The sequence below is a fragment of the Sitophilus oryzae genome, unplaced genomic scaffold (assembly GCF_002938485.1).
Source record: "Sitophilus oryzae breed Bouriz unplaced genomic scaffold, Soryzae_2.0 scaffold_490_pilon_pilon, whole genome shotgun sequence".
NCBI lineage: Eukaryota > Metazoa > Arthropoda > Insecta > Coleoptera > Curculionidae > Sitophilus > Sitophilus oryzae.
In genome coordinates this window covers 227066-254926 of record NW_022147074.1, presented here as the reverse complement: position 1 = coordinate 254926, position 27861 = coordinate 227066, and the positions used below count along the sequence as shown (strand labels likewise).

Sequence of the window (27861 nt, the reverse complement as noted above, 5' to 3'; positions counted from 1 at the left end):
ATCGTACTTCTTCAGCTAATGGTAAACTGCCGATGGACACATTCCATCCAGTTCGAAAGGATCCATTCCAGGAAAGTTTTCTCGTTATAATTCGCTTTTAATATATTCTTTTGATGATAATAATATTATTTAATAATGAATTTATACTCCACAACCGAAGAATCATGCTTCTTCAGCTAGTGGTAAACTGCTGATGGACACATGCCATCCAGTTCGAAAAGACCCACTCCACGAAAGTTGTCTCGTTTTAATTCGCTTTTAATATATTCTTTTGATGATAATAACGTTATTTAATAATGAATTTATACCCCCCAACCGAAGAATCATACTTCTTCAGCTAATGGTAAACTGCCGATGGACACATTCCATCCAGTTTGAAAAGACCCACTCCACGAAAGTTTTCTCGTTTTAATTCGCTTTTAATCTATTCTTTTGATGATAATAACGTTATTTAATAATGAATTTATACCCCCCAAAGGAAGAATCATACCTCTTCAGCTAATGGTAAACTGCCGATAGACACATTCCATCCAGTTCGAAAGGACCCACTCCAGGAAAGTTTTCTCATTATAATTCGCTTTTAATATATTCTTGTGATGATAATAAAGTTATTTAATAATGAATTTATACACCCCGACCGAAGAATCATACTTCTTCAGCCAAAGGTAAACTGCTGATGGACACATTCCATCCAGTTCGAAAGGACCCACTCCAGGAAAGTTTTTTCGTTATAATTTTGAAAAACGTTTATAAAAAACAAAATTAATGGTTTAACATCGACGTCGACCAATCGGTCCTTTAAAATCCTGTTTCTTGCAGATTTTTTTTCATCTATAAATTAAATCTATTAGGTCCTTTTTTTACATTCTATGTTCTTGATGGGATCTCATTTCTTTTTGTAGGTTATCATCCTATTGTATAAAATCAGATAATATCAAATTGATTAATTATAGTTTTCTAACGACTTTTATTTTCGACTTCCGTTGTTGTGTTAATCCAAATTTCAACTTTAAAAATATTCAATTCATGATTTTACCAATGTTTATTCAAAATTCTGGTTTTCTTAAATATTGTATATTACACTCTCAAATTTTTCATGAAATATCTTTTATAAAAATCTTTGACAAAGAAATTTTATAATGTAATAGCGGCCTAATAGGTAACAAAATTATACAGGGATGAGCAGCAAGACATTTTTATAGCGGTGCGTGCACCAGTCGCCAAGGTCATTTACTACGTAATATTGATAATTATTGATTCTGTTCTAAGTAAAATATGACGTACTTATTTTTTTAAGTGTCCAGAAATGCGGTTGATTGTTATTCGTCGAATGTAATTATGACCAATATCATTAACTAGTTTATAAAAATAGTATATTGTTTTATTAGGTATAAAAAGTAGGTAATTTTTACTCCAAATAGAACAGGGTCTTTTTTCGAACGCCACAAATAATTTTTTAAGCAATTTTAAGCGTTCCAAATAATATAAAAATATTTAATACCTTGTCTGCAATTATATATCGAGAAACTTATTAACGCACGTTTAACTTATTAACTTTATGTTATTTTAATAATATATTTTCGTACTTTTGCGCTTGGGCGTAAAAGTGCTTCACTTTTATGCCTAGGCGATAAAATTACTTTTATATTATCAATCACATCAAAAAAATTAATACTTTTGTGATGTTTGAAAAAAAAATTATTTAAATAGTTATTCCAATCAATCTTCATAGTTTTGCAGTGGATGCGCGTTTTGCTAATCATGTTATGATGCTAACGTGGTTAGCGAAACGCGCGTCCACTACAAAAAGTTTTGGTTTTGGTGTATTGTGGTGAATTAGTGTTTTATACCATGTGATTAAACTAAAACTTTACTGATATTAAATAAAAAAATATATATTTTTTTTTACATTATCAGATGAAATTATCATTAAACAAGTAAAACTAAGTTTGACAAAATATTACCAAATTATTGTTAAGCAATATTTTAACTATGTGTTAATCAAAATGCTTTAGCAATGAATATTAAGACTATACTCATTTTTATACGAAATGTATACAAGAAATTCCTTTTTTCGATAATTGCTGTACATGTAGCCCCGCTTATCATCAACTTATACGTCAAAATTATTTTCATTTAATGATGTTAAATGTTAATAGGTGTTATCAAGCAAAAATTTTTATATGGCTAATTAATTAACAAAGTGTCAATATTTGTGTTATGTTTTTGGTATGCTCGGTGAGATAATGATATTGTAATTTAATTTCAAGGTTTATTGTTATGGGATTATTTCAAAAAAATGGCTTAAAAATTAGTTTTGTACTTAATTTTTATTCAGAAATTTTTGAATAAAAATGAAACGAAAAATATTATTCATATATTAAACTTACATTGTTTTCTTTAAAATTTTTGGTTAGAAAGGTCTCTAGTAATATATATTTTCAAATCAAATGATAATTAAGATACTAAATATAAACAGATATTTATAAGGAATATCCAGCTGATCACAATGGTCACAGAATACTTACAATTATTGATTGTACTGGAAATAGTTTATTTATATATGTTATGTTAAACCTACGAATTAAGTCATACCTAAATAATGGAATATACAAAGAATTATTTCTGAAAATATATTCTTTGTTTTGTACCTATAATAGACACTCTTTCACAGTCTGCTGATTTACTGGGGCATAATGAGAGGTTAAGTAATTCACTTGTCTCTAGATTTCCTTGCATAACCAGTTCTCGAGAGCATTAGTAACTGTAACGTTGAATTATAGCAGAAAGATCGGAAAATTGCAATTTTGTCACAATTTGCTAATGGATACATTAATCACCTCAATTTTTATTGAAAATAACTTACAAGTGTTAATGCATTCAGATGGAAATAAAACAAATTGAATATTAATTTCTAAGCTCGGCAACGCAATTATTGATTTTCGTTTGATTGAAATTTAAACAAAGCTACACTAATAGATAGTAACACTTTATTTAAACTCTTTGTCCATGTTTCTTTGTCCATATTTCATTATCCATTCTCATCATCAGATGGTCAACATTTAGTAATCTGAAGTAGCAGCTTTAATCAGTTGATATAACATAGTTAGCGAAGCATCCGTTCAGAGTTTATAAAAGTATAACATTGAAACTGAGGAAAGATGTAGTCCTAAGTCCTAGCACTACGGTATTTAACGCTGAAAACTCTACACATATATCTACCCATAGTACATTATCCTCGAAAATTAAAGAAAGAAATTTACATAAAACTTCTCTAAAATTAACACTAATTATAAAAAGAGAAATATTAAAAAAGGATAGAACGTCTATTTCCAAAAAAATATTTTTTCTCGAATTTTAAACTACACCATTTAAAAATCATTTTTACTCAATATAAAAATAAATTACTACCTTTTTAAAGCCAGGCAGTAAGCGCCATAAAAAATAAAGAAGAGCATGGGTCAAGTAGAAACCATAGAGCCATAGAGCACCTGCTGTGTTACTGTCCGGCACGGGAATACCGACGGACGCTTTAAAACTTTAGGGTAAGGGTTTTTGGAGAGATTAACTAACATCAACGACATCGGGAACTTTGCAAAGAGCTGGAAGTGCTTTAACGCAAAGAAAGAATGAGAGGAAGGTTTGGTACAACAATAACAGGGCTATCGCAATGGGTCCCAAGGCCTCCGAGTCACGGATCAAAACCTTCTCACCTAACCTAACCATGGCCAAGTAAATGACATCTAGGCTTTACCTCGCCAAAATTATCATCAATTATCATTTCCCAGCCGTCTTTGACGCCATTTTTTCGATCGTTAATATTTTTTTTAATGAATAAATATCAATCTGGCATATTCTGTTTAGATATGGTTTGTATATCTTGGGTACCTTCGTTCTGTAGTAAGCGTTTTCCGTATATATCATTTTTCTGAGAATATCACTAAATGAATCAACTAAAATTCCAAATAGTACATAACGTGTATTACTGTACTTCCGATATTTTTATATCCTTGATATATCCTGTTATTACTAAGCTTCGATAAACAATTTTTCTTTATTATCTACCCCACGTATAAGCTGTCCTTATCATGCATACCTACACATATACGGACACTGACAGGAGCGTTCGAAAAAAAAACCTCGACAACCTAACTGCCATAAATTGGGAAAGACGTAAAAACGCGCAGCTTCAGAAACATAGTTTGTTTAATGCCTCCGGCTATAAAGAGAATCGTAAAGATTATTTTTATAGAATTTTGCATAAGCCTGCGGTCTTTTATGTTCGTTCGATGTCTCGGCTTTGAGGAAAACCAAAATATCAGTTATATTAATAGTTTAGTATTCATTTTTTTATCTTTCCATTTGCTGTATACAAATTGATTTTTTATCACTTTATTATTTTCATTAGAAAAAAAAACATTGCAAATAAAAGTAATAATCGTAAAGGTAAATTTCCACCAAACGGATTAAATTAATCTACTTTGTTTACTAAAACAGTTTTCAGTTTCGAAAACAAACTCGAAACTTCAATTCCACCAAACGGAAGGAAACCGCGTCTTTTGTTTTGAAAATGGTTCTTGTAGTTTTTAAAAGACATGCAGTTTTCATCATGCCTTCTTCTCTTGAAAATGTCTATTATATAAATTTTTCCCATAGCAATTGTTAAAATTGCCTTATATCTATCAAAAATAGTAGATAAAATAGTACTTTATCCGCAAGGGTAGATTAAATGATACTTTAACAGCGAGGATAGGTTAAAAACTTTGTTTCTTCTCGCATGTTTTTTAATTGCTTTTGAAAATTTTTGTATTCCTTTTCCTAAGTTATTCGGGATTTAAATGGAAGTAGTTTGGATATGGCATTTGTCGTCTCAGCCTGAATATCTGTTGGTAATTTACTTATTTCGTTTTGGGCCATTTCTGGCTCCAATTCAATCAGTAATCGACACGAAAGAAAATATGGACTCAAAACTGACAACTAAAGAGACTTTATTTATTTGTCAAATTACATAGTAACCAACGCCAACCCAGCACAATATTTTTTCTACTCGTAATAAATTCCTTGTAATAATAATTTTTGAGAGTATTTTTTAAAACGTAACTCGCTATAGAAAAAAATATTGTTTGATACAGGACGATAAAATTGCATTATCGTCTGAAAGAAATTAATTCATCTTTTTGGTCGTGTATGAAAAATAACTATAATTCAACGAGACACTGATGATGAAAATACGAAAAAAATCATACATTCAAAGAAAAGCTTGAAACATATTTTTGACTTTTTGACAAATAATTTGTCGACCAAATTAGAAAACACTGGTTGAACTCCACAAAAAAAAAACACATTTTTTCACGTGCTGTATCTATTTTATTGCTGTTTTAGAACCACGAATAACGACTCCTTCAACACGATAAATCACGACTTACAGATTCATAAACAAGGCGAAAGTCGTTAACCGCAAACGCATCCGAAATTCCACAACATCGTAGAGCGCACAGATTTAAGGCAATTTCCAGAGAAACCAAACGAAATATTTCTGGAAATAAAGTAACACAGCACACAGCTAGTTTTTACTTCGTTCTGCATCTTGGGCAAATTGAGGTTCAAGTTCTAAGGAGATTATAGTACGTGTGTTTTTGAATTTGGTAGACAATAGGTTTGTTCCAACCAGCATTTCGGGATCGTTTCGAAATCGTACTCGAATCGATTTTCTGGCACTTTGTTAGCATGCGCGGACTTCAACGTTGGAACGCTTTGTGGATTGTTTTCGGGACTGTCAAAGTGCCAAGCGTGCGTGTATCGATCGGTTTTTTGTTTTTGTTTAGAATTTCATAACATAACCCTATTATTTAGTATGTTTGCAATTTGCAATAATAATAATAATTATTATTCTTGAAATGGAGAATCAGAATCCAGTAATTGTTGGTAAGTGTTGTTTCAACTGTATACTCACTAACTCACTTACCTATCCTCTGTTTTATGATCCTGTTGTGCGTAGTTTCCTGTTATTTCATTGCATTGGTAGAATCTTTGAACAATATTTTATAAATAAAAAATTAATTAAAATTTCCGAACGATTTACTCCACACAAACTCACAAGTAAAAGTATAACGCACACGTATTCGAATTCGTAAAAAATAACCAGACAGAAGCATCAGCCGGACGCCGAACCAGAATTAGCTGTTAAAAATCGATAATCCCTGCCAATATGCTTTAATGCGCAAGTCAACCCAAACAGTTCTCAATTTGGACCATGTACCGTTCTGAAATCGTAACTAAACGATCCCAAGGTAGGTTGGTACGCAAATAGGATCGTTCGATAATCGTCAAATCTCGGTTGGAACACATTTGAATTACTGCGCACGAGCGTGATCGTTCGGTGACGGTTCTGCGGCGGGTTGGAACAAACCTAATGATTCAGGTATTGAAGACCATGTGTGGTTCAAACTACGCAATATAAAGTGGTCGGAAGCTCGGGTTGCCCATAAAATACTTAAAAGGAAATTTAAAGAAGTCTTTTTTATTGTCAATAACAGTTACCTAAATTTTAATTTACCCTGTATAGCCTGATATTTAATTACAATAACCATTATATGTTAAACCAAATTAAAATTTGACCCGAAAAGTTATTCAGGGTGAGACAACATTAATATGGAGCATTGGTCACTTTTAAAAGCAAGTTACTCCTTTATTTCGAATAGAACACCCAGTATATTACTCCGGTGTTCAATAGGGAATTCATATATCTTCAAAATATTATTAGGTTGTCTACCTCTCACACAAAGATTTTCCTAGATATTTTAATTTTTATGATTTTGCGTAAGTAGATCTTTATTATTTGAAAAAATCTAGAGTGGATATGATATACTTTTTGTTAATTTAACAAATATTAGAGGATATAGAGTAAAATACCTAACGATAATAAAAATATACACATTTAAAACATATTTTAACTATTACAGAATTAAAACTAGATACAGACGTATAATTATGTGACAAAAATTAGCTAGATGAAATCAAATGTTTCCTTTCCCGTTAAATGCATAAAATGATTCTTTTTTCAAAAGATATTTTCATTTCAAAAGGCATATATAAGCAGCTACAATCATTTTACTCATGTTGTCAATAATCGAGTTTTGTAAACACTGTCTTTAACATATCCTCATAAAAAAGCCCAGACTAGATAAAATCAAGAGCATTTAATATCAAAAAACAAAAACATCTGTAGCAATTCATGTGTGAAAATTTCCACAATTTCCAGAACTTCAAGCTTGACTGTACCCATCTCTATCACGGGTAAATGGTTTGTTCCAGAATATTATCTCAGTAGTTTTAAGATTTTTATTTACACCTTGAAAATGGCTAGTGATACTTCTGACCATAGACACTGGATGTCCGGGCCGAAATGTAAGAAGAAAGTTCCAATTTTGTATTAATAATATTGTAAATCACATACCCTCAACCTAATACGACAGTCCTTTTTAATCATTTCAATGAAACAAACTCTGCAACAAAAATGTAACTTACGTTTTGTGGCAATATCTTCTTGTCATTAATCATATACTGAGTAGTTCTAACTAAATATCTTCTAACATCATTAATTTCAAAAACGCCGATGGCCAAAAGACAGATGGTTTATTTTTATGTAAAAATAATTCAGAAGGTATTGTAATTATAATGATGTATACGTATGTACCTATCAAGACGTCGTATTCTTTAAATTAGATACAGAGAGGAGGCATGGCACACACCGGTCATGCTATTCCATTATGACGCTCATTTAAATAATAATAGAATTTGTTTCTTTTTGCATCCAGCCATATCAAACAAATGGATTTACTTGCAAGAGGCGGGCCGAAGGAGATTGACCTTACACTTTTCAATAGAAGTGAATCGATTTGGACAATGAAAAGATGGCTTTTGTATGAAAGAATAGAATTGGTTAAAGAAAACAGCGAGTAAGAAATATTATTAAGGTAGGTATATTGAATTTATAAATTTGTATTCAGAGAAAAAGTGTTGATGAGGAAGAGTGCGTTCTCAAAAATAACGGAAAATCGCATCTCTTTATTTGTTTTTATTGATATTACCATTTTATTGTAGATTTAACACATTTTTAAGTTGATTTCTTATTTTTGTAGTTTCTAAATCTTTGTCTTAGTAGTGAAATAATGATTTGGGTTTTACAAGAGATACTTCTTGTTATAATTTGGTACAATCTTCTTTTCAGTATATTTATGCACGTATTTTAATTAAAGTAGATAAAATAGTACTATAACCGCAAGGGTAGATTAAATGATACTTTAACAGTGAATAGGTTAAAAACTTTATTTCTTTTCGCACGTTTTTTAATTGCTTCCATTTTGAAAATTTTTGTATTCCTTTTCATAAGTTATTCGGGATTTTTTCGAAGTAGTTTGGATATGGCTTTGTCTCCCCAGCCTGAATATCTGTTGGTAATTTACTTATTTCGTTTTGAGCCATTTATGGCTCCAATTCAATCAGCAATCGACACGAAAGAGAATTAAAAAATATTGACTCAAAACTGACAACTAAAGAGACAGCTTTGTTTATTTGTCAAATTACATAGAAACCAACGGCAACCCAGCACAATATTTTTTCTACTCGTAATAAATTCCTTGAAATAATAATTACTGGTTATTTTTTTAAAACGTAACTCGCTATGGAAAAAATATTGTTTTATACAAGACGATAAAATTGCATTATCGTCTCCCGAAATTAATTCACTCGCGATTTCATCGCTCGCGAATTAATCTTTTAGGTGGACGATAAAATACCATTTTATCGTCTCGTATAAAAAATAACTATTATTTCTTTCTCTATATCTAGTTATAAAGAGAAGAACTAGATATTCTATTGAGCCGATATTCTATTGATAAACATTACAAAGTGCTGTAATTTCAATTTACTCACGACCTAACATCCAAAATGGAATTTATCTGCAAATACACTGACGTACCCCTAAGCATATAATGGGGTTGAACATTTCTCGAGTGCATGCCACCCCCCAACCATCATCCCCCATCGTAATGGCTTTATGCTCATCGAGGAAATAAAATATGACCTCGCCGATCGAAATAGTTGGGGTGGGTTTTTATAGGAGGGATGCGGAAGTTCTATTCGCTCTGTACGAGTCTGTAATTGATTTTTTCTCTCTATTTTTACGACTCTATTTGTGGAATGAGTTTGACTTATTAGCACGAGACTTTGTATAAGTTACGACTAAAGGGATTACAGTAACGTATTTCAAAACATCTGTTATATTATTTTCTTCTATAAAAAGTAACAGTTTATTTTTCATCAACAAAATATATTTAAAAAATTTACTCTTAAATTAATTATCAGGTTTCTGAAAAAAAATATTGTTTTTTTTTAAATAATAAACACAGATTGATTTCTCAGAGGCTGTTTGAGAAATAAAAGTTTTACCCATAAAACAGAAACACATTTTTTATCTAAATATTATATATTAAAGACAATATCCTTCTATCTTTTAACAACTTTTTAATTTATTTTGCTTGAAACGTTGTTTGTTTTAATTATCTAAATTTCAGTTCAATTTAAGAAAAACTAAGACATTTTTGACATTATGGATTGTAAACCCAGTGGCTTTTATATAAAACCAAAAATAATTTTAACTCGTGCTTTTATTTGGTGTTGATTTGGAGTGTTAAGTGTTACTAACAGAATATTCCTGTTATCACTTTCACTTTATAGTCTTATTAAAATACAAAAAACTCACTTTATATCTTAACCTTATTCTAGTTTACCTTCCAATCTCATTTAAGAAGTGTTGTTATCTCACCTGAAACAAGAGAAAATAAAATTAGTATATTATAGAGCCCAAAATTCTATTAAAATTGCATACTGCACGACACAAAAAGTTTTAGAATCATTCACAAATATGCTAATGAGTCCTCGTTCTACACACACCGGAAAAGTCTAGGGATATTACAATTTTATCCAGCCATCGTCAGTAATTTTATTATTTGCATTTCTGACATAATAAAATTAAAATAAACAAATAGTTTACAGGACGTATTGGAATAAAAATGCGAAATTTACCAAATTTTTCAAATGTACCTTGATTTTTATTGAACTCAAAAAAATACACACATTCTTTTTTATTCTAAACTGTGAATTAAAAAAAAAGATAAAACCATTTTTACTTAATAAAGGGTATGGCCTCCTCTACTGTTCATTACAGCCCTACATCGTCTCTCCATACTCCTTATCAGGTTGTCGATCTCTTCTTGAGGTACAGCGTGCCACGCTGCATTCACGGCCCGAACCAGATCCCTACGAGTTTCACGAGGCATACCCATTCTCAAAATTCTTCTTTGGATCGCGTCCCATACGTGCTCGATGGGGTTGAGGTCAGGAGATTGTGCCGGCCAGGGTAAGATGTTTAATTGATGAGCATTGATAAACTCACTTACCACTCTGGCTGTATGAGGCCGAGCACTGTCATGCATGAGAATGAAGTTTCTTCCAAAATCATTGGCATATGGTAACACGACAGGCTCAAGAATTAAATCACGATATGTGATTCCTGTTAGAAACCTTTCAAGAAAAACGAGATCGGTTTTTCGGCCTAACTGGACTCCTCCCCAGACCATAACTGTTCCACCTTGATAAGGGTGCACTTCCTGAATATGATCCAACCGAATAAGATTTCCCGGTTCTCTCCATACCCTAAGCCTTCTCGAATCCGGATGAATTCCAATGCGTGACTCATCCGTGAAGAGAACATTGGCCCATTGTTCATTCGACCACTGAACATGATTTTGAGCCCACAAATATCGTACCTCTCGATTTCCTCTCGTTAAGGGTTGAGCTCTCCAGGGGCGTCTGCTTCTTAAGTTGACCTCTCTTAATCTATTGCGAATAGTGTCAGGACTAACGGTTACATTATGTGTTTCCTGAATAATTAAACTAAGCTCTGGTGCTGTAAGAGTCAGTCGGCGTCGAGCATTTAATTGTAAAAAATGATCTTGCTGAGGGGTAGTAATGCGATGTCGCCCTGTGTGCCTCTCAGCAACATCACCACTTTCACGGTAGCGTGCACTTAATCGCGATATTACACTTTGCGTTGTATTTAATGCTCTAGCTACGTCGATTTAGCTCATTCCAGCTTCGAGCATACCCATGGCCTTTAGCATTTCGTCTCTGTTAAGATGTCTACGCTCCATAATGTCGTTTAATACTAAACAGAGTTATTTGAATGAATTCTGGCCAGTTATCATAAAAACATAGCCTAACTTAAATAAAATGATATCCCTATATTTTTCCGGTGTGTGTATTTGAAAAAATGAGGTATGATTAAAAATACGATTTGCGCATCTTTTAACCGGCCAGGAGACGCACCAAAAATATTAAATTTAGAAATTAGAAAAAAAAATTAGTGTTTTTAACACATCCATGGCACTCTAGATTAAAATTTCAAAAGGGTGAGCCACTTTTCAGAAACAACCGGTATTATCTAATACTTAATTAAAGTTGAATGAAAATTAAGCTGAATACGCAATTTAATGTTAATTCTTCGAGTGTGGGCTTGAAGAACGAATAATTGAAAATCATTTCGTACGACATCCTGGGCCTTCGACATTTTGCGCTTATTAAAGCTATTCGACTAGTTCCTACGATAATTAACATACAGTATCGTCCTACGCCATAATTTCGTTCGGTTCCCCTGCGGCCTTTTTGCGGAATATTTATGGATTCGTCGTTTTACAAATGCTGCGCGGCCCCTCCAGTCATCCGTATTAATTACGGGGTTTCGACAGTAAATAATGACTCTGGGGTGAAGGGAACGCTCGAAATTCTGGGTTTCAGCAGTAAAGGGGAATTTACTCGTTTACTTTTACTATATCTTCATTGATGACATGGTGAGAGATGAGTACAGCTTCTGTATTCGATTATATGTGCAGAAACCGAACAATTTGTTAACTGTCGCTAGAAATTTAGTTTTCAGTTCAAATAAAACTTTAGTATCGTATGGTTAATTTTCGATAGAGTTTGGTGATTGTTTATAGTGTTAGCGTTCTATTAAATCTCATATTTAACAGTTTTCATCTTTTTTTTTTATTTTTCGAACTAGAACATTGTCACCTCAAAAATCTAATCTAATCTAATAAGTTCTATTTTTTTAATTTGTAGGGAATTTTGGAGGATTTTTCATTAATTATATTTATTTAATAAATTTCGTTGATATTTTCACGCCATTATAATAAGAATATACGAAATTAGATTTAAGATATTTAAAGATACAGCAGGGCAAGTCCTTTGGGTAAAATATAATACAAATTAGGGACACAATGAGCATCTCCTGAGTTAATAGAACTATGAAAAAAAATGATCCCCATAATTACAAGATTTTCCTTTTCTATCAAATAAATTAGTTTCCTGTATTTTTAATTCAATATTATGAATAATTCAAATCACGTTTGCAAACACAATATATACGAGAATTGTTATATAAGGCTAAATACTTCTCCAAACAATTTATATATTCTCTGTATATTTAAATATTGATTGATAATAATCACCGTACAAGATGGTAATAACTAATACTTCTAAATATTATTTCTAAATTTATTTACTACTAAGAACTCAGCTGCTATATTCCTTAGCTATGTGATATTTGCCTGTAGTTTGGACATGTATTAGAGAATAATCCTCTCAAACAAGTTAGTAAGACTTTATATTGGATATTATATAGACCAAAAATAATTTTGACTAAAAATAATAAATATTTTAGAAACAACTAGTGTCAATGTTCTTCCTTATGTGTCATCATTGGGTTGAACCACATAATTCACACACATTGCGAATGAGAGCAACAAAATATTCTCATCATACCGAATATGAATCAATAATCCACGTTATATAAAACTTCTATATCATCAAGACTTAAGTTAATATGGAACCATCTTCAACTACTTGTAAATAGTGAAGATAAATTGACCATAGGTTGTAGTATAGGGGGGTGGGTGGTAGAAGTGAATCACCGCGACCTTACAGATCTATTGTGTCCCCCTTTCTTGAGTTATAATTCATCATACAGTTTCAGGGCTTTGACAAAACCCAGTATCTGAGACAGTTTTACAGAGATTAGTTTTCTATCTCCGATATTAGTCGTACCAAAATTTATGGCACGAATGGTTGTCGTCTCGGCGCACTCAGTGATGGGGAGTTCTGGTGTTTCCCCATTTTCCCCACAGAATCTGCATTGGCCGTTGTTCTTAGCTTCAATCTATTGAGGTGTTAATTGAGGAGACAGTGTCCTGTTGTAGAATGTATAATGTTTTGGAGGGAAGTTAGTCACCGCAACTTTAAACATCTATTGTGTGTTCCACTTTCTTGAGTTATAACGAGTTATAACTCATCATACAGTCTCAAGGCTTTAACAAAAGCTAGTATCTGAGACGGCTCCACAGAGGCTAGCTCTCCATCCTTGACATAAGCCGTACCAAAGTTCATGGCACGAATGGTCGTCGTCTCGGCGCACTCAGTGATGAGGTGTTCAGGTGTTTCCCCATATTCCCCACAGAATCTGCATTCGCCGTTGTTTCTCAGCTTCAGCCTACAGAGGTGTTCGTTGAGGAGACAGTGTCCTGTTAGAAACCCCGTGACAATCCGAAGATTGTTCTTACTTAAATCAAGAAAAGCCTTTGATTTTTCTCGGTCGTAGGTTCTGAGGAACTTTTTCGAGTGTCTTAGATCGTTGGAGGACACCCATTCCAAGTTACGGTTGGAGTCTTCCAGAATCTTCAGTTCCGGTTTCAGTTGGTTTCCGCTTGAAAAACAGAACGGTTCTGGTTCAGTTAGTGGAGGGTTCGCTCCTTTCCTAGCTAGATCATTTTCTTTTTCATTGCCTTCTATCCCTTGGTGAGCAGGCACCCAGAGTAGGAGGACTTTATTTTCTTTGCCTAATTTGTTGAGCTTCTCTAGGCATTCTTTGACCAACTTCGAATTGATGGTTACTGAGTTGATCGCGTTAAGTGCTGCTTGACTATCGGATAGGATGGCAATTTCCTGTTTTCGATAGTTCCTATTAATAAGATAAATTGTACACATCTTTCGATAGCGTAAATTTCTGCCTGAAGGATACTGGGGTAGGTGCCCATTGGTTCGGAGTATTTGGTTTTCGGCCCAAATACTCCTATCCCTGTCCCTGCTTTGGTTTTGGAAGCATCAGTATACCACGTTATGGTATGGTCTTTTATATGCTGAGTAAGCGTTTCTTCCTTCCAATCCTTTTTATTACTCAATACTACAGAGACGTGTTTCTCAAAGTTGTAAATTCTTGGTATGTCATTCACTGGGAGTTGGAGAAGTGGAATTTTCTTTTTGAGAGTTTTCTTTTGAGGGTGTCCTGTTAAAAACCCCTTGACATTCCGAAGATTGTTCTTACGTAAATCAAGGAAATTCTGTGATTTTTCTCTGTCGGAAATTCCGAGAAATTTCTTTGAGCATCTTAGACCGGGGTTGGAGAATGTTCTTGAGCTCTGCTTTAAGTTGAATTAACCATAACAAGAGCCACACTTATCTTTAAGAATTAATAGAAACAAAACAACTTTAACAGCCTAATAAATGTAGCACTACGTTTTCGTTTTAAGATAACTGTCTATAAAGGGCACATCTCTACCATGAAACCTGTCAGAAATGTTCTAACAAGATTGACAAAAATCGAATTCATTCTAACTGCATTACGTATTGTCTCAAGGTTGAAAAAGCCCATTAGACAGGATTAATAAACATTATAAATAGCTCTTTATTAATATCTATTGACTCGAACTGTTTTGACTGGGATCCAGGGATTGTTTAAATAACCTACTTGTTAATGATGAGATCTCTCGCGTCAATAACTGTACGTTTTGTAATAATTGGCAAGGTATTGAGGTTTGCTGTCGCTCTGTCGCCGAAATCGCGTAAATTTGCACGGTCAGACACGAAAAAATGTCGAATATCGTTAATTTTGACTGGACGTGTTTTACAGTCATGTGCTTATTTTCGTACATAGAACCTTCTCAAGATATATTAATGCCGTGAGACATTTATGTTTTGATTAAAAACATTGACGATTTTTGTTAATTTGATATTATGGAAAGGCATGGAGTAAAATTAATGTGACAATGTAAATGTTGTATACTTCCTGTAAATTACATGATTTCTTTAAAGAATTTGAAGGGTCCAGGGGAAAAACATGATAAGCGCCATTTCAACTAATTTTACAGGAGAGCACTGGAAGGCTTGTGATTATCAGGTTCTTTCCGTGCATTCTACAGGGTGGTCCGAACTGTATTCCGGAAACTTCGGCAGCATATTCAACAGATAAAAATAAGTAAAAATAGTAGTTCATATAAATGTATGTCGGTTAGAAACTTACTTTCGGAGATACAGGAGGTAGAAATTTCTTTTTTACTTCGGTTTTTTCAAGTTTCTGAAGTAACGTCAATATTGTAGGTGGGGGCGCCACCTACATGTGTTTTAACTGTTTTGAAATATAATAACTTTTCGTCCGTACCCGTATAAAACTACTCAGTGAAAAAATATACATTTCCGTTATTTTCTACGTAAAAAATATCTCTTGGTAAAAATCGCTACGGACAACCGTTCTCAAGATATTTAGAATGGAAATAGGCAATACATGTCATTATTGACAAAAAATAAACATGTTGAGTAGGTAATTTGGAAAGTTTTTATTTTTTGAAAATTAATCATTAATTTTTCTTCAAAAAAAAAATTATGGTAAACAATTTTTGTTGAACTTTTGGTACGAAAACATTTCAAATTTGTGATTTCAGTCTAATAACTATTTAGTCAACATGTCTGATTTATGTCAATGATGACAGGTATTGATAATTTCGATTTCAAATATCTCGAGAACCATTACTCGTAGCGATTTTTACCAAGACATCTTTTTTACGTAAAAAACATTGTAAATGATTATTTTTTCATTCAGTAGTTTTATACAGGTACGGACGAAAAGTTATTACTCTTCAAACCAGTTAAAAATACGTAGATGGTGCCCCCTACAAGTAGGAATCATATTGACATCAAAATCTAATTTCTCAGGTCAAAAAACTCCCAGGCACCAATTTTCATCCAAATAATGGTATTACTTCAGAAATTATTTGGAAAAATCGAAATAAAAAAGAAACTTCTACATCACGCTGTATCTCCGAAACTAATTATTTTAAGACATACGTTTATATTAACTTTTTTACTTATTTTTATCCGAAGAATATGCTGCCGAAGTTTCCGAAATACAATGTATAATTTTTATACCACCCTGTATAATTTTACTAGGCATTTATCAAAGGATTTAACAACTTAGAAGAGTTTATACATTTTGTAGGGCTAAAATAGACCTACTATAATATTGTAAAATCTTAAAATTAAGAAATTGACGCTTTTCAAGTTTTTCCCCTTTACAAAAAGCATAAATAACATAAAACATCGTCTTTTGTATATTGTTTAACAATCACAGACCAGTAAATCTTAAATTTTGCTTACCTTCATGTAATATTTACTATTAGTAAAAATAGAATCAACTCGAATTTGAATATCCAATTTCAAATATGCGATGATATATATTTATAAATAAATGCTCCCCATCAAACGGGAAGCAAATATTGCAGTGTTGATTTACTTTAATCATAGTCTCCCATCGAAGAAATTACATGACTGACAGCTAGCACTCGATTTACAAGTTGCTCGCAGTTTTGCTATTTCTATTGGACGTTCAATCAAACCTTCTTGTTTTATTTCGCCGTTTAATAAATATAATCAATTTGTTCAGGTGTATTCCCGTTTCTACCAGCAGCGCGTCAGAAGCATGTTAGCGTTTTTAATTTTTCGTGCTTTTAGATAATGTTTTAGTGCTGCAGGCTAAACATCAATTACTACTGGTATTAGAGATTTTCTTTGAATTTTACGGAGATTTAAATTTTGTAATTAATAATAAGAAGAATTTCCTGCTACTGATCAAATAAATTTTAATAAAATGCGTTAGCATTTCAAATATATGTAAATTAGTAGATTATATATGTGTGTGATTTTTGTTGGTATTCATATTTATATGGAATTAGTTTTAGCGTAATCAGTGAAAATAGGCGGTTGAAGCGTAATGCTAGCCACATTACCTTCCTTGTATACCGAACGGTTCTAGTATGGCAAGCTGTACCTTGCTACTCCCAAGGTGTCAAACGCTATATACGGGAGCTATTATTATTATATAGGTGAAAATGAACAGTATACCATGCGACCGAAAAGAAAATGATGTCAGAGAACGCTTGGAAACAAAGATCGCTGTAATAATTATATGGTGATTGTCATCGATCGTCATTTCCAAGCCAACTTGAATCGTTTTTTTCAATCATACGCTAAAAATAATCATTTTTAAATAAAACATATGTGGAAGTCTGATATTTTGATAAATAAAATGAAGAATTGGATTTAGAACGATGTAGCTTTCCCTTTTCTACATTTACATGGGATTAAAAAATATGCAGGGTAGTCCGAACTGTATTCCGGAAACTTCGGCCGCATATTCTATAGATAAAAATAAATAAAAAAGTTCGTATAAACGTATGTCCTAAAATGTTTAGTTTCGGAGATACAGGGTGTAGAAGTTTCATTCTTATTTCGATTTTTTCCAAATAATTTTTGAAGTAACGTCAATATTTGGATGAAAATTGCTGTCTGGGAGTTTTTTGACATGAGAAATTTGATTTTGATGTCAATATGACTCCTACTAGTAAAGGGCGCCACCTACATATTTTTTAACTGGTTTGAAGAGTAATAACTTTTCGTCCGTACCTGTATAAAACTACTAAGTAAAAAATATACATTTACGACGTTTTTTACGCGAAAAAGGTCTCTTGGTAAAAATCGCTACGAGTAATGGTTTTCGAGATATTTGGAATCGCAATTATCAATACCTGTCATCATTGACATAAATTAAACATGTTGACTGAATACTTATTAGACTGAAATCATTAATTTGAAATGTTTTTGTGCCAAAAGTTCAATGGAAACTGTTTTATCATCATTTTTTGCAGAAAAATTTATGATTCAGTAAAAAAAAATTCCCAAAAATTTATTATTTTTTTATTATTTTTTTAATTTATTATTAAATTTATTATTTTTTAATTTATTATTTTATTTAACTATCTACTCAACGTGTTTATTTTTCGTCAGTAATGACATGTATTGTCTATTTCCATTCTAAATATATTAAGAATGGTTGCTCGTAGCGATTTTTACAAAGAGATATTTTTTACGTAAAAAGTCACAGAGATGTATATTTTTTTGCTCGGTAGTTTTATACAGGTACGGACAAAAAGTTATTACGCTTCAAAACAGTTAAAATACATGTAGGTGGCGCCCTCTACTAGTAGGAGTCATATTGATACCAAAATCAAATTTCTCATGTCAAAAAACTTCCAGACACTGATTTTCATCCAAATAATGACGTTACTTCAGAAATTATTTAGAAAAAATCGAAATAAAAATGAAATTTCCACACCCTGTATTTCTGAAAGTAAGCATTTCAGGACATACATTTATAGGAACTTTTTTACTTTTTTTTACCTGCGGAATATGCTACCGAAGTTTCCGGAATACAGTTCGGACCACCCTGTATATAAAAATATAAATAAACTTTAAAATTCAATTAGGGGTACTTATGCCTTTAGATATAATTTTTCTAGCTTTAGATACAGAAAACAATGAACTAAAAATAGATACTTACGAATGTATATCTGTAAAATTAAATTAAATATTTTATTCTATTAATTGAGTAGTCAGACATATTATATTTGATACCAATTAAACTCTTAGTTACGTAATTTAGGGCGCGATTTTTAAATTCATTTTAGCTAAACATGGACATAATTTCCCGCTGGGAATTCAGGTGGTAGCTCTGCTGTAAAAAATGCCAAGTTGCCACATTCATTTATTTATTTCCTGACATTTTTTTTGACACTTAAATTTTGTATTACGAGTTTTTGGATTAAATTAATTAGTGTTTTGATACTTTAAGCTTAAAAATGTTTACTAGCAGACTTTGCAGTCAAACATTGTTCTTTTTAGAACCTATTTTAGTGCGAAGTGTACAAGATAGCTTAATAGCCGTAAAAAACTCATCGCAACTTTATTAGAATATTTTGAATGGTAAAGCGCTAGTAATGGCCCTTTATGTCCCTTAAGTGCTGTTAAGAAGGTGAGTTTTTGTTGATGTAAATAATAACTGTTTATATATTATATATTTATAATTAAATTATTTTTATTTCCCAAAAAAATATTGTGATTAAAAGAAAACTATGTAAACGTGGGCAACGCTGTACTGGTCAAGCTTAATCACGTGACTAAAAGTTTATTTGTTATGAACTGTACTTCAAAAATCAATATAATCTACAAAATACGCACAAATTCTTAATTTAACGCTTTATTAATATGGTAATATAGAAATAATTGAAATAACATAATCAAAATTACATACTTAACAAGAATAAAATTGAAAATCTAATTATAAAATTAACGTTCAAAATATTGACATAAATACCCAGAATTTCTAAAAAGAAACCATATTGATACAAAAATGAAAGTGAAAGTTTATAAAAAATATCTTAATAGCATACATTCCCGATATTTATGTAGGTGTAATGTATTTATAAAGCATATGCCCATGATAATTAATAGTAACCAAATTCATTAAAGCCACAAAAACGGCAATTCTTAACATATACCGGGTGTTTTTTAAAAGTGGCTCACCCCTATAACTTTTTTTATTTTTTCTAACAAAAAAAACGAGAGTTGGTATGTTAGTACATGACATAAATGAGGATTGATTGACGTATTTAATTATGTTTGACCATTTCCTGTTTTACAGGAAATGACTACAATTTTTGATTTTTAAATGGTATCTTCGATTTTTTTTACTTTATTCGATAGAAAATGATATTCTGAATAGAATGACATCTCATATGTCACCTTTTGACATTTTCGGTTAATTTTTTTTTAATTCAATATATAAAGGTGTCATGGCTGAACTAAAATTTGACTCCAAATTGCAACTCTGTGGTACCAAATTAATCGTAAAAAATGTTTTTTCCCAAATATGCTAATTAGCCATCCTCGTCCCATTTGAAAACATTTTATGTGTTAATTGTACATTTTATGAGTTATGATTAACAATACGATTTGGGCATCTTTTAACCGGCCAGGAAAAGTCACAAAAAACATATGATGATCTAATCTATGGTGGTTTTATCACAGACATGATACTCTAGATTGATATTTAAAATATAATTTGTTAAGCGAAGATGTCAAAAGTTGACATTATGATATGTCATTCTATTCAGAATGTCATTGTCTATCAAATAAAGTAAAAATATACCGAGCGTACCAATTAAAAATAAAAAGTCATGAAAGTCAGTCATGTCCATATACATACATACCAAATCTCCTTTTTTATCTGAAAAAATAAAAAATCATTACAGGGGTGAGCAAATTTTGAAAAAAATCGATATAAAAGCTCAAAATGTATTTTTGCCTTACCAATTTCGATGATTCTTTTCTTAAATGAAAGGTATAAATCCATATTTGGAACAGGAAGTTGTTTGTTTGAAACAATGTTTAAATTGTTTAATCACTATTTATTTGTATATATAAAACTGTGTAAAATTTTTAGTTATTTTAATGCATTTAGCTGAAATTTGAAGATACTTTGCTACTATGAAGGTATGGCCTGTCGTCGAAATAGACTAGTTTAAACGTATAATCAAATAAAATTCTTTTATTTTTTACTTGTGAACTCTAAGTACAAATGTTAGGGACTAACATTTATTATATTAAATTTAAAAAAGCTGCAAGCAATGTATAAAATTTATTCAGTAAAAAGGCGGGAACTAGTAAAATTCTAGTAACGTTTTAACCGAGCGTCTGACCTTAAAACCCTAGTATAATGATAAACTTATCTTTGGGTCTTTTTTTTCTCTAAAAACGACTGCTATATTTACTTAGTATTTAGTCCTGTTTACTTATATTAATTTGGCGCCAGATATATGTTCATTTAGAGCGCGGAGCTACATCGTACTGAATACATTTTTATAGTGTTCGTGAACACGCACAATGTTGATTGTTGTATTATCTGAACTGTGTTGGTAAATAATACGTTAAGAGCGTTTTTATCGTAAATGTAAAATTACAACAGAAAATATGTGTTTCCACATCAATTAAAATTTCATTAAATTGATAACGATAAAAACGTATACTAAAAGGAATATGTAGATAAAAATGTTGTTGAGTTTAATTTAATATAGTTGGTGTACTATAATTACCTGCCAATATTGGTCTATAATTATGTATGTTATCACCATCATTTTCAGCTTATTCAACCATTTCCAATTATGGTGTAACCTCCCTTACATATATTTAGATCTCTCTATGTAGTTGGGCTAATTGGACGATAATTCGCTGGTTTTGGGAAATACTCTCAACACGAACAGCAGAGGCTGAGATAGGTACCAAAACTGTAGTTGTTAAAACAACGCAAGGAACACCACAAGGTGGAGTGACCTCCCCCTTACTGTGGAGCTTAGTAGTGGATGAACTACTGGAAGAATTAACTCTAGCGGGAATACACTGCATAGGGTATGCAGATGATATAGTCATCATTGCACGGGGGAAACATGAAGACACCCTGTGTGATATTATCCAAAGAGGACTCCGCATCGCTGAGAGATGGTGCAGGACTGTCGGGCTGAGTATTAACTCAGATAAAACCGCAGTAGTGCCATTCACCAGAAAGCGAAGTTTGAAAACTTGAAAAGAATCCATCTAGATGGAAAGGAAATACTGCCATCACAGGAAGTGAAATATCTGGGAATAACCCTGGATAGTAAACTTCTCTGGAACAGGCATATTAAGAACATTACCAGCAAAACCACAAAGGCTCTCATGATATGCAGAAGACCGGCGGGAAATAGGTGGGGCTGCACCCCTAACATTTTGCGCTCGATGTATACCATGATAGTAAGACCCATGATTACTTATGGAGCAGTTGCTTGGTATACAAAACTAGAGCAACGTACAGCAAGGCAAAACCTGTGCAAAGTACAGAGACTGGCATGTATCTGCATCACAGGTACCATGAGAACATGTCCAACAGCAGCAATGGAGGTCATTCTAGACCTAACACCACTGCACATTGGCGTCGGTAGTTATGCCAATGCGACAATGATTAGAATGGTCATTGACGGAAACAGTACTGGGAGAATTTTCAGGCCAGGGGCTTGGAACACCCTCAAAAAGAAAATTCCACTTCTCCAACTCCCAGTGGATGACATACCAAGAATTTACAACTTTGAGAAACACCTCACTGTAGTATTGAGTAATAAAAAGGATTGGAAGAAAGAAACGCTTACTCAGCATATAAAAGACCATACCATAACGTGGTATACTGATGCTTCCAAAACCAAAGCAGGGACAGGGATAGGAGCATTTGGGCCGAAAACCAAATACTCCGAACCAATGGGCACCTATCCCAGTATCCTTCAGGCAGAAATTTGCGCTATCGAAAGATGCGTACAATTTATCTTAGATAGGAACTATCGAAAACAGGAAATTGCCATCCTATCCGATAGTCAAGCAGCACTTAACGCGATCAACTCAGTAACCATCAATTCGAAGTTGGTCAAAGAATGCCTAGAGAAGCTCAACAAATTAGGCAAAGAAAATAAAGTCCTCCTACTCTGGATGCCTGCTCACCAAGGGATAGAAGGCAATGAAAAAGCAAATGATCTAGCTAGAAAAGGAGCGAGCACTACACTAACTGGACCAGAACCGTTCTGTTTTCCAAACGGGAACCAACTGAAAGCGGAACTGAAGAATCTGGAAGACTCCATCCGTAACTTGGAATGGGTGTCCTCCAACGGTCTAAGACACTCGAAAAAGTTCCTCAGAACTTATGACCGGGAAAAATCAAAGGTTTTCCTTGATTTAAGTAAAAACAATCTTCGGATTGTCACGGGGTTTCTAACAGGACACTGTCTCCTCAACGAACACCTCAGTAGGCTGAAACTGAGAAACAACGGCGAATGCAGATTTTGTGGGGAAAATGGGGAAACACCAGAACACCTTATCACTGATAGTTTGTCCCTTGACACGCAGGTGTGCATTTATTGGAGTCTTAGAAAAGACCAATAGTTTGGTCTTGCAGTGGACTACGGCTGTGTATTAGTTGTCCCAAATATATATATTCTTCTACTACTTATGTATGTAATAGCTGATATTTTGTATTCATTAAATTAAACTGTAAAACTATAGTTATCATTGTTTGGTAAATTATTGACTCTTAACGTTTGGATATAATCCGATGAGAGATTATTTCAATTAAGGCCAAATTGTCATTGTGCATTAGATACTTGTGTGTAAATAGGAAAAGATATAGAAATTAAAGTCCATCACTATTAAACAATCTGCTGTTTCTAAATGACAAAAATTATTAATGAAAGTCCAAAATAACCGAGTTATTTTACTTTGAAAATTAAAAAAAATATATATTTGTTTTAATTGCTGTGTTTTCTTTCTTGTAAATTTAATCTACTAGCTTTGTCTGTTTGTATTAAAAATTAAAAAATTTCAAATTTTCAATTTCTTCTTTCTCGAAAAAAAAACCTCAGACGTGGTTCTGGAGTCGAAATATACTGTCTCTCAAACATTTGCACTTATTTAAGACTCGCACTGTATATAAAAAGTCTAAATTAAGTACTGTGATTAAATGAATGAAATAAATAAATTCCTAGAATATAGAGCTATCTGTGTTTTTCGAATAGCTTTCAATTTTCAGTCAAGTGCAATATAGCAACTGTATCAAGTTGAAGGATAACTTGATGACTATGAACATTTTTGCAATTCAGTAAATCTATCCTTAAATTATTAGTCATTATAATGACTGCAATTATTTTCAATCCGGAAGTGCATATAAATAATGACAATGCAAGCAAAAAATTACTTTTGTGAGAATTTCTGTTTATTTTGTTGGTTATATGATGATGTTCTGTTAATGATAATGGCTTGATTGAGTTGCACAACATGATAAAAATTCCTTGATTCTTTAATGGTTTATTAAATGTGTTAATGTTAGTATTTATATTTTTGTAATTTGTTAAGGTTTCTATTTCTCTAGCAAGAAATATTAATTTATAAAAGTTCTTATCACTAAAAGTGTTGTAGTTTCATTCAATAAATAATTAAGTAAAATTGGTGTAATATTTTTAAAAACCATTAAGTTTAAAATGTTCTTTTTTCTTATATTATTCTGAACGTTTTCCATTTCAGTTCAATGCTTATGGCATGTCTATACCGAAGTGCTAATTCTTAGTAATTAACACTTATTCATTGCCGAGAGAAACAAGAAATTTTCTCAAATAAAGCCATTTTCGAGATTTTCGGTATCTTCAAAGACTTTACTAGAAGGTTTAAGTGACATGTATTTACTTCGTATATTGACAATAAAAATATGTAGTAATATTTGCATATTTAATGAAGATATCATGTAAATACAATACCAGTAGTAAATTTACACATGTTCCTTTTATAGCACAGAAAAATTTTATCTAAATTTTACTAATAAATAACTGTTGAAATGTAAACAAATATTGGAATACCAGCTAAAATTTATAAACTTGAGAGTTATCACCTGATTTTTTTTTTCAGTTTGTTGATCATTTGATAGATATGAATGTTTTGTTGGCATTGATTAACATGTGTAAAAGAAATAGAATGTCTTTATTATGATACCAATAATTGGTTTTTAATAAAAAACTACTAAATTCAATTAAAACATAATTTTTAGTGCTAAACATAAACATCGTATTACATCAATATTAATACGTATTATTTTTTTAGTCAAACTAGGCAATCTTTAAATTGGAAATCTATGCTCAAAATTAGTAAACAAGCTATATGGGCAAAATTCTATTGAAGTTCCATGTAGATAATTCTACCAGTTGACCACTAAATATGGTGTGGGTTTGTGCAGACAAGGTTTGTGATCCCTGATTTTGGCGGTTCTCTTATTATTGTGTGGTTTGGTATAATGCAAATTTCATCATTTCTTCTAAGAAGGATATGAATCTTTATAATTTTTTAAGCAAATGTTTTATCATAATGGGATAATTTTTGTGACTCAAATTGAGATACAATACTTGTTATTGAAAATATCATGTTAAATATAAAATCTGATGGACTGTATGTGGTACATAATTAAAGTTGGAACCTTTCCTTTTATACCAGAGGATTACGAAAATTTACCAAAATACCCTAAAAGACTTTATTTTAATGTTAATGTTAGCTGTTAGGGGTTTTAACCATATGTTGATAATGTTATTCATGGATTTGTGTTATTTTTTTTCAATGTTTGTATATAGTCAAAAACATTAAACATTTGTATGTTTAGACTTATTATTGTAGTAGATTGGACTAAACAAGGTTTGCGATCATTGCGATCACTGTGATGGTTCTTTTGATCGTTTCTTCGAAGAATGATTCGAGTACATCTCTGATCATGATGGGATAATTTTGTGACTCAAATTGAGATATATCGTTATTGAAAATATCATGTTAGATATAAAATCTTATGATTGTATATGGTATACAATTTCAGTTGGAACCTAGATTTCGCAAATCTATCAAAATACACCAATAATGCTGATAATGTAATTCATCGATTTGTGTAATTATTTTCAGATTGTGTCTCTATATGGTCAAAAATATTAAACATTGAATATTTTCATATTTAGAAGATGAAATTATTTTCCGTTTTAACAAAATAACTAAACCATACCTTTATTTCGTCTAGTCTTTCGTCCTCTGGCCATTGCGTAGACTATCTTTAAAATAAATATCCAACAATCGAATAGAAGAAATACTGGTATCACAATATCGGAGTTGCACTTTGCTTGTTGTACTTGTACGGGCCCTTATTTTATTAATAATACTTATATCACTAAGATCACAGATATCGATAGAAATTAAACTGATTGGCAAATAACAATAACGACGAAAACTTGAAACTTTTCATTCTCTTTTTCTTCATCTATATGAAAAATAATTTTATCCGAATCCGATAGAGCTGAATCCAGCAACAGAATCAACCGTCGAAGGCATTTGTTGTCGCTGAATCCCCGGAAAACTTCAGAAAGGACGACGGGACGAGAATGGCTCGAAGGACCAAAAATTTACTACGTACGTCAAAAGATCGATCGGGCGCGCGCTATCGAGCAGCGTCGTACTTGCGTCCTACGTTTACCGTATCCACGTAGCAACTGGCGGTTTGGCTGCGGATTACAGGTTGTTATAGAAGGCGGCTGTGAAAAAACAAGCCGCCAGCAACGGTTTGAGTCAGACGACGACGCTTTTCGTCTCGTCGGTATATAATGTGCGTATGTGTGTTGGTGCGAAGGTAGGGATGGGAGTCGCGCGTTACGGACGGAAGCTGGACGTTTTGTCGTTCCGAAATCGCCAAGGGTGTCGTCCCGGAAAGATAATGGTCAGCGGGTGGTCAATTAGGCCCTTTAATAAGCGATCGATCGAAGTTTCAGTATACAGCGTCTGCTTGAAGATGATCAGACAATGTTTCATTTGAAAGTAAGCTATCAAGTAGATGACTGTAGCCTGTTCCACTGCGACCTTTCCGGATCTCTCGTGTTACCCTTCTGATCTTTAGGTTCCATTCTCCAGTCCTACCCTTTTCAAAAAGTCTAGCAATTTGGTGACTGAACCGTCCATATAGTTCTTTGCAAATGACCTATCTTGCCTAATGCAAAGAACCACGTATTATCCAGCCTGTCGCACTGAGATGAAATGTGTTTTATCGCATCTTCTTCAGATTGACAAAATCTGCACATGGCATTATCCTTCAATCCAATGAGCTTCAGATGTTTATTAAGCTTACAATGCCCTGATAGTAGACCCACTACAGCTTTGGTATTTTTCTATCTGGTTTGCTGTAAATGTTGGCGAATGTTCTACTATAAGCTATCAAGCAGATTTAGCAGATACCAAAAGCTGTACAAAATTTGTACACTACTTGTAGATGAAAAGCACAAAATCTTCAAGGATAATAGCTTAAGGAATCATGCAATGGTTTTCATTAAAAACTTTTCCCAAGTAGCTGATAATTCATGTCAGGAGAGCTGAAAACAATATATTGTTGCTCCGTCAATTTTCAGATCTTCAAAAGAGTTTTTGTAGATAACTCAAGACTCTGACGACCATCGAATTTTGTGTTTATTCGATCAAATATGCTCTGCAATCAATGATTTTGATGTCACACCCTTGATTGTGTTTGTTTGACGTTCCTTAGGTCTAATTTCCAGTGACCTTTCTGTTTCCTTAACTCACAGGATATCTGAGATCTGAAAACTACTGGTTTTGTTGTTCATAAGGTGGACCATAATTAAGGTATTGTTAGGTTTGAAGGCAGTTTTGACGTTATATTGTTTCAGATATTGCTGATTTTCTCGGAGAAGTTCACAGAGCAGAAGCTCATTTGTATGAATTAGGGATGATTATACATCAAAAACTATATCGCTAATAGTTTCTTCATTTTCCTGAAGTATTGGAATCATTTTTGAAAACTGAAAATGTCTTGAAATCAATTTCATTTCATTAATAGTTCTCTTTCTATTTTTCTATATTATACGTTAAAAATTAAATAACTATTTACAGGGTGTGATTATTTAGGGGTTTTCGCGAAAAAAAATTGAAAATTCGGATTTTTTTCCAAAAAATTTTGGAAATTTGTTTAGTTTTTCGTTAAAAACA

At 32.4% G+C, this 27861-nt stretch overlaps 1 protein-coding gene across 3 annotated transcripts in view; it reads right to left on the bottom strand.

Annotated features, from left to right (window-relative positions):
- LOC115886483 (bone morphogenetic protein receptor type-1B) overlaps positions 1–27861 on the bottom strand; it is a 233300-nt gene that overhangs the window by 89436 nt on the left and 116003 nt on the right. The window contains exon 1 of one of the 3 annotated variants that reach the window (XM_030905655.1): positions 25880–26403. The exons of the other annotated variants lie outside the window; for them this stretch is intronic. Coding sequence (XP_030761515.1) covers positions 25880–25913 — 34 coding nt within the window. The 5' untranslated portion in view covers positions 25914–26403. Of the gene's footprint in view, positions 1–25879; positions 26404–27861 lie in introns of those variants that run through there. 3 annotated transcript variants of the gene reach the window in all.